We start from the raw sequence: 16,327 nt of genomic DNA on the forward strand, positions 1-16,327 counted from the left end.
GTGTTATTATAGGAAATCAAATATGGGGTGGTACCATTTACTCTGCTTCATTCATCATGTCAATGCTCATAGTGATTTATTACTTGAAATGTACATAAACTATTATGTACATTTGACTGATAGTAACAATTTATTTTCATATAGCTTACTAATGATGATATCTGGCTGCTGATGATCCAGTTTGGAAATAATTTTAAAGTTCTGTTTTGGAATGAAATCTGCTGTAGATCATCTCAGAATCATACTGGATTTCTTTAGGTGGTGATAAAAAAAAATTTCCAGGCAGATTAGTCATTGATATCAGTGGGGAAATGACTGACACTAAACAAGCTATTGGTTTATTTCTCCACTGTGAATGCAGGTTTAATGTATACACATTGCAGAAATTGGAGAGAAATGCATGGGCTCTCTGCCCTGAGCAGATCTCTAGCTGAGGATTGCATAATGAGCATCTGAAGATGAATGATTGCCGCTTGATATTGCCAACTGTGCACTTTCAGAGTCGTCAAACAGCAGTGTAATTTACTCTGCAGGAAGAAAAAACAAGTCAACTCCATACTACTGCATGTTTACCATCAGCATATATACTCAGCAAAAAAAAAGAGCACCATCTCCTTTTCAGGAGACTGTATTTTAAAGATAATTTTGTAAAATCCAAATAAGCTTTACAGATCTTTATTGGAAAGGGTTTAAACGATGTTTTTCATGCTTGTTCAATGAACCATAAACAATTATTGCACATACACCTGTGGAACAGTCCTTAAAACACTAATAGATTACAGGTGCTAGGTGATTAAGGTCACAGTTACTATAAGTTAGGACACTGAAGAGACCTTTCTACTGACTCTGAAAAACACCAGAAGAAAGATGCCTAGGGTTCCTGCTCACCTGCGTGAACATGCCATAGACCTGCTGCAGGAGGCATGAGGACTGCAGATGTGTCCAGAGCAATAAACTGCAATGTCTGTAATGTAAGACGCCTAAGACGGTGCTACAGGGAGAGAGGAAGGACAGCTGATCGTTCTTGCAGTGGGAAATTACATGTAACCATGTGTTCCTCCAGACGTGATCAAGAACTTGCAGACACCTTGGTGGAAGAGTGGAGTAATATCTCACAGCAAGAACTGACCAATCTGGTGCAGTCCATGAGGATGAGGTGCACTGTAGTATTAAAGCAGATACTGTTCCTTTTAATATTGACACCCCCCCCCCCAAACCCCCCAAACACACACACACACACACTTGTTCAGGGACTCATTATTCCATTTCCGTTCGTCAAAAAAGCTCCTTCCATAAGTGTTAAATAAACATCTTACAGAAAGCGTCATCATATGGATGATTACACAGGTTTCTCTGTTAAATAACAGCACATTTGAATTAGTTTTATTATTTGACTAAGATTATGCTGATCATTTGCTATTACTGTAGAAACGATTATATATTAGAACAAGCGCATTAATATAAACCTGTAATTTGCAGCTACACCACTGTCAGAACTGCTGTTATAGAAAATTGTAGAGATTGAATATTGTTTTTGATCAGTTTTAAACAATATACTTTTATTCACTTTCATTGTAAAGTTTTATTATTTATTGAGTATCACTTATTCACTCACTCACCAATAATCCTTCATATTGCTCCTGAGTGGTGCAACAGAAAAGCGTGTGCCCTATCACCTTCAGATTGCAGGCTTGCATCCCAACAACGCCACAGCTACTGGTGACCTACAGAGCAAAACTGACCATGCTCTCTGGGTGGGAGAGACATTATACTCTCTCTTCCCTGTCAATCATTAGCCAATCGTAGGCTCTCTGGGTGGGAGAGACGTTATACTCTCTCTTCCCTGTCAATCACAGTGTCACTAGTCAATCGTAGGCATCTGTGAGCTTGTGTATGAGGAAGAAGGTAGATTACCTCAGAATGTCTTACACTGCCCCGTGATGCAGCATGACCAGCAGTTTGAAAAGATGCAGTTGGCTGGCCTCACATGTCTTGGATGAAGCATGTGTTAGCCTCCATCCACCCTGATTGATAGGTGTTGTGTGATAGGGGAGAGCTGGCTGGTGGTTAATGGGAATTGGCGGATGACCAAAATTGGGGAAAAAATCCTTCATATTTCAGAAACTGCATAAACTGGGTAAATTCCAAGACTTAACGTTAATTGACGCAATATGCAATCAAATATTTACCACATATATATGAAATGTCTTTATTAAAATCTAATTACATAATCACAAGAGCACAGAGAGTAGCATTGCTACCTCACAGCTCCAGGGTCTCCTGGTTCATACCAGTAGGCAGATTGCTATGCTAAATTGCCCCTCGGTATGAGTGATTGTGTGAATGTGTGTGCATTGTGTCCTGCAGTGAACTGGTGTCATATGTAGAGTGTATTCCCGCTTCACACCCACTGTTATCAGGATAGGCTGGATGTATTTGAATCGATCTTACTTTGACTATTCTTACCCTTTAACCTCCTTTCTGCAGCATGATACAAATATATACAGCGCTGTGAGAAAGTATCAGCCCCATTCAGATTTTTTCTGTTTTTGTGTACATGTCATACTAAATGGTTTTAGATCTTCAAATGAAATACAACATACATACGTAAAACACAGGCAAGCTGAGTAAACACACAATACAATTTTTATATATTTTATATATTATATATTTTGTTTTATTGATGCAAAAAACCCTGACCCAGACCCTGAAGCAATAAAGCATCCCCACACCATCACACTTCCACCACCATGCTTGACTATAGGTATGAAGTTCTTTTTGTGGAATTCTGTATTTGGTTTATATCAGATGTAACGGGACCCGTCTTCCATAAAGTTCCACTTTTGTCTCCGCAGTCCACAGAAAATTTTCTCAAAAGATTTGAGGATCATCAAGGTCATAGATAACATTATCATTTAAAAGCTGTATTTTGTGTTTACTCGGGTTGCCTTTGCCATTATAATTTTTTTTTTAACAATTTAGTATAAATTATACACAAAACCAGAAGAAATGAAATACTTTTTCACAGCACTGTATGCGAGTTTTGTCTTTGAGTCATCCATGAGCATGATCTGGGCTCATGCAAAAAACAAGCTCAGATAAATGCAAACAATTGATAAGTTTATGTTTATATTTTGTTTATGATTTGTCATTGCCACAAGGTGTTTGTAGCTGCCCTGTGAGTTTCACATGGCCCTATGCTGTCCTCCTATTGGTGGGTTTTAGATGAGTGTCATAGCCATGGTCACATACAACCAGTACTTTTTGTCAGCTGTCTTTGTCTCAGTACCACTAAATTGGCCATCAGTGAACACATGACATTATGAGTTCTAAGACCGCCGATCTCAACTCACAACCAATCATTTTTTACACAGTGTGAGATTTTGTTTACGACAGCAAAATCTAAGCTATTGTACAGTGTAAAGCTCTGTAAGTTTTAGAGAGCAGGTTGTGGGTCAGAACCCCATGCAGACTCAGTGATTGAGTTTCATGCTCTGCTGGTTGGAAGCCGTGAGTCCTCACCTCTGAGAGACAGAGAGAGAGAGATAGAGACAAAAAGAGAGAGAGATGCATAGAGATAGAGAGAGACACAGAGAGACAGAGAGATACGGACTCAAACATTAATCAAAGAGAAAAAACTGGGACAGCAACCCTTCTGTAAAATTCACCCAACAATGCCTATAAAACAGTTCAAATATAAAAGAGAGCAACACAATTCTGGTGTCATCTGAACCACTTCAACCCCAAACTCTGTAAAGTACAAAGCACTTCTTACAAACCAACTGTCCAAAGAACCCTCACCCACACATATACTCATCCACACGCCCACCCACATGCCCATGCACACACCCACCCACATGTTCAAACACATGCCCACCCACACACACACAATTACCCACATGTCCACCCACACGCCCCAGCACACTCCCATCCACACAGTCGACCATATGAATTTAATTTAATTGAAATCAGAGAGGAATGAGAGGCAGATAGAAAAATAGCGAAACAGAGAGAGAGAGAGAGAGAGAGAGGGTGAGAGAGGTAGAGTGAGAGAAGGAGACAGCTGTAGAGAGACACAGAGAGGCAAAGAGAGAAAAAGAGAGAGGCAGAGGGACAGAAAATCAGAGGGACACAGAGAGCGAGAGACAAAGAGAAAAATGGGGGACAGATGTGCAGCGGGACAGAGAGAGAGGGGGGGACAGAGAGAGAGAAGTGGCAGGACAGAGGGACAGAGAGGGACAGAGAATGAGGCGGGGAGATAAAGGGGGCAGAGAGAGAGAGGTGGCAACACAGAGAGTCAGAGGCCAGAGGGACAGAGAGAGAGGTGGCAAGACAGAGAGAGAGAGAGAGAGATGGCGAGTCAGAGGATGGACAGAGAGAGAGAGAGAGGTGGTGAGTTAGAGGGACAGAGAGGCAGAGACAGAGGTTGCAAGACAGAGAGTCAGAAGGACAGAGAGAGATGGCGAGTCAGAGGGACAGAGAGAGAGAGGTAGTGAGACAGAGAGTCAGAGGAACAAAGAGAGCGGTAGAGAGACAGAGAGTCAGAGAGACAGAGAGAGGTGGCGAGTCAGAGGGACAGAGAGAGAGGTAGCAAGACAGAGAGTCAGAGGGACAGAGACAGAGAGAGGTGGTGAGACAGAGAGTCAGCAGGACAGAGAGAGAGGTAGTGAGACGGAGAGTCAGAGGGACAGAGAGAGCGGTAGCAAGACAGAGAGTCAGAGGGACAAAGACAGAGAGAGGTGGTGAGTCAGATGTACAGAGAGAGAGGTAGTGGGACAGAGAGTCAGAGGGAAAGAGACAGAGAAGTGGCGAGTCAGAGGGACAGAGAGAGTGGTAGCGAGACAGAGAGTCAGAGGGACAGAGACAGAGAGAGGTGGCGAGTCAGAGGGACAGAGAGAGAGGTAGTGGGACGAGAGTCAGAGAAACAGAGACAGAGAGAGGTGGTGAGTCAGAGGGACAGAGAGAGGTAGCGAGGCAGAGAGTCAGAGGGACAGAGACAGAGAGAGGTGGTGAGACAGAGAGTCAGAGCGAGATGGTGAGTCAGAGGGACAGAGAGAGAGAGGTAGTGAGACAGAGAGTCATAGGGACAAAGAGAGAGGTAGAGAGACAGAGAGAGAGAGAGGTGGTGAGTCAGAGGGACAGAGAGAGAGGTAGCAAGACAGAGAGTCAGAGGGACAGAGACAGAGAGAGGTGGTGAGACAGAGAGTCAGCGGGACAGAGAGAGAGGTAGTGAGACAGAGAGTTAGAGGGACAGAGAGAGAGGTAGTGGGACAGAGCGTCAGAGGGACAAAGACAGAGAGAGGTAGCGAGGCAGAGAGTCAGAGGAACAGAGACAGAGGGAGGTGGCCAGTCAGGGGGACAGAAAGAGGTAGCGAGACAGAGAGTCAGAGGGACAGAGAGAGAGGTAGTGGGACAGAGAGTCAGAGGGACAGAGAGAGAGGTAGTGGGACAGAGAGTCAGAGGGAAAGAGACAGAGAAGTGGCGAGTCAGAGGGACAGAGAGAGAGGTAGCGAGACAGAGAGTCAGAGGGACAGAGACAGAGAGAGGTGGCGAGTCAGAGGGACAGAGAGAGAGGTAGTGGGACAGAGAGTCAGAGGAACAGAGACAGAGAGAGGTGGTGAGTCAGAGGGACAGAGAGAGGTAGCGAGGCAGAGAGTCAGAGGGACAGAGACAGAGAGAGGTGGTGAGTCAGAGGGATAGAGAGAGGTAGCGAGACAGAGAGTCAGAGGGACAGAGAAATGAGGACTTGACTTCCCCTCTGACAGTAAAATGAAATTCCTGCACAGCTCAGTGTTTTAGCTGAGACTCGGCGGTTGTTACTCGTTTTCGTGCTGCTCCGTGTTTGATCTCTCTGAGTGGAGCGTTCCAACCCGCAGCATCTTTATAATCAAATTGATGCCATTCTTTTCTTGCGTCATTGTTGTCACAGCTAAAGCAGCGCAAAATCAGAATATCCACCCCAGAGCGTCCACACATTCTACACCCTTTTGTTCCTTTCCCTCTCTTTTTCTTTCTCTTTCAATTTTCACACCATTTCTGATTGAATGAGGGGGAAAAAGTGTGGAAATAGCACAGCGTCTGTGTTTCTGATTCCTCAGTGAGCTACGTTTGTTAAAATATTGGAGCTTTGCTTTAAATATTAATGCCCCTCCCTCTTCCCTCCCATCGCTGGATTCCTTTATCGTCTGAGTTTTGTGTTTCAGCCCGGCAGTGCGCTCGGTGAATAAAGCTCTTTTAGTTTTTCTTCTCCACATATTTCAGTGTCACACAGACATATTCATCCCACAGATAAAGGCTTGAGTAGCAGCTTTGACTCAAGAACCGAATCATTTCATCGACGCGTTCTTGAAGAGAAAAAACCAAAAAATTTTCAGCATGCTGCAGTTTTCCATCACTGCCTCCTCTTGCACTTTTCAAAAGCTTTATGTCACTAATCTGATGCCTGGCATTGCATTACTGCAGAGAGGAAGCCTTCTCAGGAAAAGCCTGCAGTTTTTTCAGTTTATAGTCTTGTTGTATTTAAACTACAATTCATAAAGTTTTGATTAGAAATTTTCTAAAATCTTAAATTGCCAAAAGCAACGTAACTGCATCCATAATGAGGTTCAGCTGGACTAAACACAACCACGCCTGATTACTGCAAACCCTGTTCAATCAAATCAACACTTAATAGAGCTTTTTCAACAGTATGAAGTTGTTTAAAAGATCTTGCCCAGTAACACACTGTGCCACAATTAAAAGAAATTCCAGAAATGATGAGGAAGAAGGTGATTGAAATACATCAGTCTGGGAAGGGTTGCAAAACTATTTCTAAGGCTCTGGGACTCCAAAGAACCACAGTGAGAGCCATTATCTCCAACTGGAAAAACTCAGCACAGTATTGAACCTTCCCAGAAGTGGCCGCCCTTCCAAAATTCCTCCAAAAGCACAGAACTACTCATCCAGCAAGTCACAAAAGAACCAAGGACAACATCAAAAGACCTACAGGCCTCTCTTGCATCATTAAAGGTCACTGTTCATGACTCCACTATTAGAAAGACACTGGACAAAAACAGCATCCATGGAAGAGTGGCGAGGTGAAAACCCCTGCTAACCCAGAAGAACATTAAAGCTCGTCTGAATTTTGCCAAAACACACCGTGATGATCCTGAAACCTTTTGGGAGAATGCTCTGTGGACTGATGAGTTGAAAGTGGAATTGTTTGGAAGACAGGAGTCCTGTTATGTCTGGCGTAAACCAAACACAGAATTCCACAAAAAAAATATCAAGCATGGTGGTGGTAGTGTGATGGTGTGGGGATGCTTTGCTGCTTCAGGGCCTGGGCAACTTGTAGTAATTGAGGGAAACATGAATTGTCCTTGCCCTGTGATGGATTGGCACCCTGTCCAGGGCGTACCCCGCCTTGTGCCAGATGCTCCCAGGGATTGGCTAGAGGTTCCCCCGCGACCCTGAAGAAGGAGTAAGTGGTAGAAGACGGATGGATGGATGGATGAATTCTCCTCTCTACCACAAAATCCTAAAGGAGAATGTCCGGTCTTCAGTCAGTAAGATGAAAATCAAGAGCAACTGGATTATGCAGCAAGACAATGATCCAAAGCATAGGAGTAAGTCCTAGTCCTAGAAGTAAGTGAAAGACTGATCCAGTTATCAGAAAAGTTTGGTTGCAGTTATTGCTGACATAAGTGGCATAACCAGATTTTAAATTTAAGGGGGAAATTATTTTTTTTACATTGGTTATAGGTGTTGATAACTTTTTTTCTTCAATAAAAAACCCTGATAAAAACTGTACTGTGTGTTTACTCAGGTTGTCTTGGTTTTATGTTGTATTTCCTTTGAGGATCTAAAACTATTTAGTATGAGATATACACAAAAACAGAAAAAATCAGGAAATACTTTTTCACAGCACTGTAAAGATGCTATAACATACGTAATAACAGGAACTAACTTGTCTCATTCTAAAACGCCTGACATGGCGTTCATTAATTAATTAATAAAATGAAATGTAATCACTGGCAAATTGCTGTGGTATAAGAGGAACGATGAAGAGGAAAAATCGAATGTACGAGTTGAATGCACATGAATGCCACTACAAAATTGTAATTACGGGTGGGATTTTCTTTGAGTGAGTCGGGGGCGTGGATGCAACATGGTGGATGCAACATCAATGGATGCGTCATCTGTAGTTGACGGTATATTTGTTGAAACTGAATGTTTACTCGGCTCAGAAACTGATTTTGCTCAGTTATTGCTATATGCAGCAAGATAGTGAAATATAACTTGCACAAAATACGATAGCATTGTACAATTATAATTTAACATGAAATGATAAAGTTTACAGTGACTTCATGAATTGAAATAAAATAAAACACACCTGAAGCGCATTATTTGTTCTTCATTTTCTATAAGTAGGGTTAAAAAACCTTGCTGTATTTTTTCGGAGTTAATTAAGAGACGGTACACCGCCATCTTGCTCAGACCAAAGTGACTTGAACGTAACTGATGTCGTAATTACAGTGTGTGTGTGTGTGTGTGTGTGCCCTACAGACAGGATTGTAGAGGTCTGATTAAACCTCAGCGATGCATAAAAAGAACCCTTTTTGTGTGCTAGCAGGTGTGAATTGCAATTGAAATATTACACGTTTGCCCTTTGTTATTTCTGAATGCTCCAAATGTGGATTTGTTTTAACTGAGCTGTGGAAGATAAATAAATAAAATAAAAAGCACCGGGGCTGAGCAAACCTCAGTTCTAGCCAGTGGAATGAGTTTGCTTTTATTCATTGTCTTTGCTGCTTTGTTTGCATTGCAATCAGTGAAGAAAACGTTATGCTTGGCTTCGGAAATCTTTTTTGCGAGAAAAGCACGGAGGTGCTAGAACAAAAGTAATTTCCTTTTTCCTTTTTTCTTCCTTTTTTTTTTTTTACTGCTGCTACTTCAGTGTGTTTTTGTATGCAGCTAGAATAATGGTAGTGAATATTGGTTTTGACCTAAACAGAACACACACACACACTTCCTATAAAGCAATTTTCTTCAATGATGATGATCAGATTGCTTAAAATAAAAAGAAAAATTAGATGTATTTTTTTCATTATTTCAAGAGGTTTATTACTGTTTATTACTGTTTACACTCACTCTTTCAGTGTGTGTAATCAGTTTCTGAAAATCGCTTTATCTGCAAATAACGGGAGAGAATAAAATTGAAATTGGTTATATGTGTGTGGGGTTTATTGAGACCCATCAGGATTTATGTTTTTATTTACATTCATCGTGTGCTTACAGAAGAGAAATAGTTTTGTCCTGGAGCTGTGAAATACAGGACGCTTATGACTACCAGTTCAGCATTATGCACAATTGCACACCACTATGTGCACCATGCTCAACTGGAGCTGATACGCCGCCATTACTTGATAGCTGCATATGCTTCTGTGGAGATTCTTACGCCAAACATTTATGGAAAATCAACATTTTTTTTTGTCTATTGCTTTAAAATGAAACCACTTAACTCAGCCTACTTCCTGTTTGGTTCTGTGTCAGGATGGAGGCGGGGCTTCAGAAGGTTCTGCAGGTGGATTTGGAGGTGAACGGCTTGGTGGATCCTCTGGGCACTCGTTCAGTCACATGGCAGGTGGAATACCCCATGAGTCGTACCTTCTCCGAGGAGATCCCGACCCTCATCCGACTCGCACCTCACGACCTGGGGGGCATCGTCCCGCTTGCCATGGTGAGTTTGACTTCGTTCCTAGCCAAAGATTGCAGACTGGTGAGTCTAGTCTAGTCTAGTACAACATTAGATATCCTGTCAGCCGACACATACTTGGATTTAAGACATGCTCGCATTACTACTGTATATAAACACACGCCCTCTCAGACACTTTAACCTTGAAGATTGGAAATATTCACAAGTATGAATGTGAAAACAAATGGAAGTCAGTGGCCTCTTTTAAAACCCAGCTAGGTAGCTAATGATAATTCCTCACTGGACTAGTACATTCCCTCCAAAATAATATCTCATTGGGACCACTCTTAATTGCCTGCTCCATCCTGGTGAAGGAAATAGCAAGATTTAAAAAAGAAAAAATACAATCATTCTTTGTTTATTGGTGCACTTGTGCTGTGATGTCATCACATTGAGCAGACTTTAACTAAGATACCTGAAAACATGGATACTTGGAAAAGTGAAATGCCAGTAATTAAAATAATAAATACACAAAGCTCCAACATAAACTAACTAATTAATTACTTTGATTTTTAGAAACGGATGTATTAAATTTATTCTTATGCATAACTTATTAACCCAAATGTGAATAAATAATATCTACAATCAAATCAAATCTGTATATAAATGCTATTTACAATACTGTTTTACATTGAATATAAGGTGTCTATTTTAAATGAAAGAATATGTATATTAAAACAATGTCTATGTGCAAATCCATGAAAAAAATTAATTAAGAAGATGAATAAATGCTTAATAATTATAATTAAATAATAAAATTATTTAAAAATACAAAATAGTTATATTGGTTTCAGGTTTCATTTGAAATTCAGTTTATTTGAGTTTTAACAGTGTTGTGTTTTTTTGTATAATTTAATTTAATACATGAATTAATATTCGTCATGTTTATGATATCTTTTAGTTTTAATAATGTTTTAATTTGATGACATTTCATTTTGGTAATGTTTTGTTTCATTTATTCATTATTAATCTTAATTTAATGATGTTTTGTTCCGGTTAATGTGTTGTGTGGTTTTAGTAATGTGACTTCTGAGAATAAATTGAAAGTTGCGAGGGTTTTTATGTGTCTGATCCGTCTAAATGAAGGATGAATTTTCTTAGTTTTCTTCAGAGATTTCCTTTAATTGAGGGACTTCATATAGTTTTTAGTGCCTCCATTTCAGTGCATTAAAGGCTAAAACATGCGTATGAGGTGAAACCACAGCCGTGCTCTTCAGAGTACATTTTGATTAGCTCTAATTTGGCTAATTGAGCAGAACGTCCTCTTCATGATTGAGAAGCTAACTGACCTGACGCCAAGAGTAATTTTATTAAAATGGGCAGACTTTCGAAAGCTAAATGTAATGAGATAATGATTATCTCATTCATGGCTTCTCTTTATAAGATATACAGTGATCAGCCATGTCATTAAAACCACTGAAAGGGGAAGCAAATAACATTGATTATCTCATTACAATGGCACCTGTCAAGGGGTGGGATATGTGAACAGTCAATTCTTGAAGTTGATGTCTTGGAAGCAGGAAAAATGGGGAAGCGAACAGATTTGAGAGATGTTGACAAGGGCCAAATTGTGCTGGCTAGACAACTGGGTCAGAATTGTCTAGCCATCACAAAATGGCAGGTCTTGTGGGGTGTTCCCGTTATCTCCATGATGGTAGGTCTTGAGGGGTGTTCCCGGTATCTCCAAAATGGCAGGTCTTGAGGGTTGTTCCCAGTATCTCCAAAATGGCAGGTCTTGTGGGGTGTTCCTGATATCTCCAAAACGGCAGGTCTTCTGGGGGTGTTACCGGTATCTCAAAAATGGCAGGTCTTGTGGGGTGTTCACGGTATGCAGTGATTAGTATCTACAAAATGAGGTCCAAGGAAGGACAACTGGTGAACCAGTGTCAGGGTCATGGGCCCCATCACTGATGCATCTGGGGAGCGAAGGCTAGCCTGTCTGGTCTAATCCCACAGAAGAGCTACAAAAAATTACTGAGAACAACTTGAGTGAAAATTAAAATTGCTGAAATATTTGCAAGAATTTAAGAATTTATTCGTATTTAGTACGTCCCCCTTTTGCTTTAACCCTTTCTAGCAGTACACTGGCTGAGTTATCAGACATTTTCAATCAATAGAAACGAATGAATAATTTTCTCAGCACAACTCTGGTATAAGATTAGTCAGGACACTGTTGGGTTTCTGTGTGTAGAGTATCAGAGGGGTGTGAGCTCCTTGATGGGCAAACAATTCACTCCTCTCCACAATAACATTGGTACAGATATAAAACAAACAGCACAGTTGAAGTTCATTTGCTAGTAAAACCCCATATACAATTGCCACAATAAATTAATTATTATAATATTTAAACCTAGTATGCTAGGTACAAAAAAATAAATACTTATGAAAAACTGCAAATTCTTAAAGTTCTGAGTGTCCACTTCAATATGAGCCATTAACCACTAACTATGGGGCGTGACATTACAAATAAATTCAATGCTGAACACGGGCACCCCAAAACAAGCGTTGACTCAATTTTTTTGGCCTCTGGTAAAAAGAGCTAATAACAGTGTGCAGTCGAGTTGGAATGGACGCCACAGTGCCATCAGGCACGAAGAAAATCTGACCTTTAGTACAAAGCAATTAACATGGTAGAAGATATTGAACATTTACTTTCTTCGTTTCAAATATTTCAGCATTAAACCTTAAACCTTCTGTTTATTTCCAATTTTAATTGAAAAAAAAAAAATCCCATATTTTCAAAATGGTCTCAGACATTTGTTAGTGAAAATATATTTTAAAGAAGATTTGTACTTCACAAATAATACAAATCTGGCTAATGATATAATAGTTACTGTTTGAATGGTTGAAATTTAATTGCTGCTTATGGTGAGGTGAAACCTGGAGAAAAAGCTGAACGCCCTGCCTCTGTGTCTCATTTATTAATGAGTCCACTGACAGGCTCACCATGTCTCTCCGTGATGAACAGCATCTGTTTCAGAGAGCCAGACGAGCTGTGGGACAAGTGCAGACGGAGACAAACGGAATCACATCAGTCCTCCTAGTACCAATAAATGAGATGTGCTAATCGGATTTATAACACAGTATTGCTGGATTCTGATTGCTCAGAAAATTCTGAATTAGTTTTCTATAACAGCAGCTCTGACAGTAGTGCAGTTGCAAATCACAGGTTCTAATATGTAACAGTTTCTATAGTAACTCATTCACAGAGACTTGTATGGTGGTGTTGCACATTGATCGCGGATATGGGGTGCATCTCAATCAGCTCACTAGTTCAGTAGTCAGGGCACTGATCAGGGAGTCTGTCATTTTAATGGCTGTTTTAATCGGACACTGGAACAGTTGCTCCCTAAAAATCCCACAATGCACCTCAAAACCCAGGGAGCATCGATGCTCATTATATTTGATATTTGAAATGCCGTCATGTTTTCTGAAGCCTCGAAATAAAGTGGTAATATCAGAACAAGTGAAATAGAGCCATTGTTTCACAGGGATGCAGCGACAGAATTAGGTGTATATAGGTACGCAGTAATGAATGTGAAATTGTGTACAGGTGCAGACAGTCATGTGACGTGGTCAGGTGAAGTGCAGTGGCTGATGAGAAATGTGGTCTCTAGTCCCTTTTCCGGTATTTCCATTACAGAACCTCCCCCTCCCCCTTTAATGTGCAGCACCCAAAGCATGTAATAAGTTTAGGAGGTGGTTCTGGACACCCAACCCAGATGTTCCTAAGGATTTTCTAGTTCACTCGATTGTTTTCCCTCGCGGGGCCAGGAAGAGGACGCTTGACCTGTTCTCTGGGGTACAGATGTGGGGTGGTCTCTTCCATAGCACAGAGAAATGACACGATATCCCCGGTCTGGCTTGGGCATGGAGCAACGTCTACTGCGCAGTCAATGGGGGAAAGAAGCTCAAGGCGGAGCCCGAGGGGGGAGTTATGTTAATCCTGGAGCTAGAGGGGGAAGCGACGCTCTCCGCAAGGTCAGAGGGGGGAGCGAAGTTCACCGCGAGGACAGAGGGAGTAGCGTTGCTGTCCGCGAAGCATATTGGGGGAGTGATGTCCTCCATGGAGCGAGATGGGGTAGTGGCATGCGGTGCGAAACAGAGAAATGGGGTGACGTCTTCAGCAGAACCATGTCCTCAGCGGCACAAGATGGCAGAGCGATATCCTCAGCCAAGCAGGAAGGCAGAGCAACGTCCTCAGTGGAGTAGGAAAGCAGAGCGACGTCCGAAGAGAACCTGGCATAGGTACATCAAAGGTGGAGCAGGGTGACAAAGCAGAGCTCTTGGCCGCAACAGGAGGCAGAGAAATGTCCTCAGCTGAACAGGGAAACTGAGCGGCATCCTCAGCTGAACTGGGATGCTGAGCGGCATCCTCAGTCAAGCAGGGAGGCTGAGCGACGTTCTCCGTTGACTTGGCAGGCTGAAAGAGATCCACATTAGGGGACGGAGGGTGGGGAAAGATCTTACGCATGGCTTGGGAGGCTCATCTGCCTGTCCCATCTGCCTCAGACAGGAACTTGGCATGAGAGGGCATCTTGCTGACCTCTGGCTGGAGCTTGGCAGGGGAGACCACCTTATGGGTCTCAGGCTGGAGCTCCGGAGATGAGGTCTCCACGTTAACCTCTGGCTGGAGCTCTGCAGGTGAGACCACCTCTTGGGTCTCATGCTGAAGCTCTGGAGCTGAGGAGGCCTCCCTTTTGCCTTGGGACTGGAGCTGGGCTGTTGAAGCCACCCCATCAGCTTGCTCATAATAGGTGGGGAATGGCAGAACAGGCTCGCTCATCATACTGGTCCCCACCAAAAGCTCATCCACATTATAGGTGTACTCTAGACTCTCAAGCTCCTTTATAAATAGTCACAAACTGAGTTACTTTGTTCAGTCCACTGGATCCTGTACAGGACAGTACAGAACCAGGACAAAATGAACCCTAGCTACTGCTTCTTGTTGGGCTCGGGGTTCGCCAGGCTAGAAAAAATGTACTTGGCAGTCGAAAAGACAATATTTGGGCTAACCAAAAACCCCCATCATACGGGTGCGGGAGATCTACGACAGTCTACTGGGGAAACTGGATTGAGTCAAAAGTTGGCAGCGTTTACTTAGTTACCCTGGCATGACGTTACCTTCGCTTTCCTGCTGCATCCACAGTGTAGGCGAAGTAATCTGTCACGTTCTGTCACAACGGAGAGAAGGAGATGGATGTAAATGCAGTTGGAGCAGTTTTATTTAAGAAGGTCCAGCAAAAAAATCCAAGACGTAAGGCAGATTCAGGGTCAAGGCAGGCAAAAAGGGTCAAGCAATCAGCAAACAGGATATCGTAGCGAAACCAAAATAACCAGGGAAAAACAAAAGCAACCCCCCCCCCAAAAAAACAAAAAAACAAAAACAAAAACAGCAAGAACAGCAATACTGGAAAAAAGGCTTGGTAATGACAGAACACAAGTGAAACTGAGCAATTACTTTGCAGGGATGCAGTGACAGAATGAGGCTTACATAGGTGCACAGTAATGAATGTGATATTGTGAACAGGTACAGACAGTCATGTGACCGGTATTTCCATGACAACCAGTTATTGACTCTCTGGTCATTACTGCTACTTTATTTACTCAACTGGTATACGAGAGAAATAAATGGAGATGCAGAGCAGTGAATAAATTCTGTAGTGCTTTGTAATTTGCTAGCATGAACACAAGGTTGGTCTTGTTTTTAAATAGAATTGTATTAACTGCCTTATGAATTAATTTGAATGATTCATGTAGCTTTGCTTAAATATCATGCTACAGTAATTTTAGTCATCAGATTATTCAGAGTCCTGTTCATATTTAGAGTCAGCAACTTAAGTCTAAAAGATATTTCATTATTAACAATGGTTAACAAAGTTAAATATCTTTGGAATGGTGTTCAGTGTTGGGTAAGTTACTCAAAAAAAGTAACCCACTACAGATTACTAATTACTACTTTTTACTGATTACTGCATGTAAAAAGTAATCAGATTACTAATTACTTTACTTTCAAGTTACTTTCAAAACCTATCAAACCTACAAAAATACACTACAAAGTGAAATTCATAGTTCTTTCAGTAATTTTAGCGTGCAATATTTAATATTTTCGTGAATAAAGTCATTTTATCATGTATAATTTTCATGGCTAAAACCAATATTATCAAGTAATATTATGATAGGCAAATGTGGCACCTTCTGCGCTTCCCCTTGTAAATTCAGCGTCCGGCTCATATTTGGGATCTGGATCATTCGATACTTTATTCTCAATAGGCTACTATCGTGTTCATAATCATCAAAATCAATATTTCGCTGTCAGCTTAATCATCAGATCATACAATGCTAATATTTGATTAGAAACTTGTTTTGCAAGTTGCTGAGCCATGTCAGATTTTATGATGTTTCTTTTATCTCTGAGGTAATTAAAATTGACACTTTACGTCATCATTGTTTACCAAACATTCCCCCCTTGAGGAATAAAAGTGAATTGTATTTTTATTTGTTATATTATTGATAATAAATAGATTGAGGAATACTACGAAGGTGGACGTCGAATGTGAAAAAATTAACGAGGGGAAGGGTAGTGGATGACGT

At 41.4% G+C, this 16,327-nt stretch overlaps 1 protein-coding gene across 1 annotated transcript in view; it reads left to right on the top strand.

Annotated features, from left to right (window-relative positions):
• Positions 1-16,327, top strand: part of si:dkey-112m2.1 (transmembrane protein 132D) — a 104,608-nt gene that overhangs the window by 60,060 nt on the left and 28,221 nt on the right. Inside the window, exon 3 of the mRNA XM_017491974.3 lies at positions 9,532-9,718. Coding sequence (XP_017347463.2) covers positions 9,532-9,718 — 187 coding nt within the window. The remainder of the gene's footprint in view (positions 1-9,531; positions 9,719-16,327) is intronic.

The sequence above is a fragment of the Ictalurus punctatus genome, chromosome 18 (assembly GCF_001660625.3).
Source record: "Ictalurus punctatus breed USDA103 chromosome 18, Coco_2.0, whole genome shotgun sequence".
NCBI lineage: Eukaryota > Metazoa > Chordata > Actinopteri > Siluriformes > Ictaluridae > Ictalurus > Ictalurus punctatus.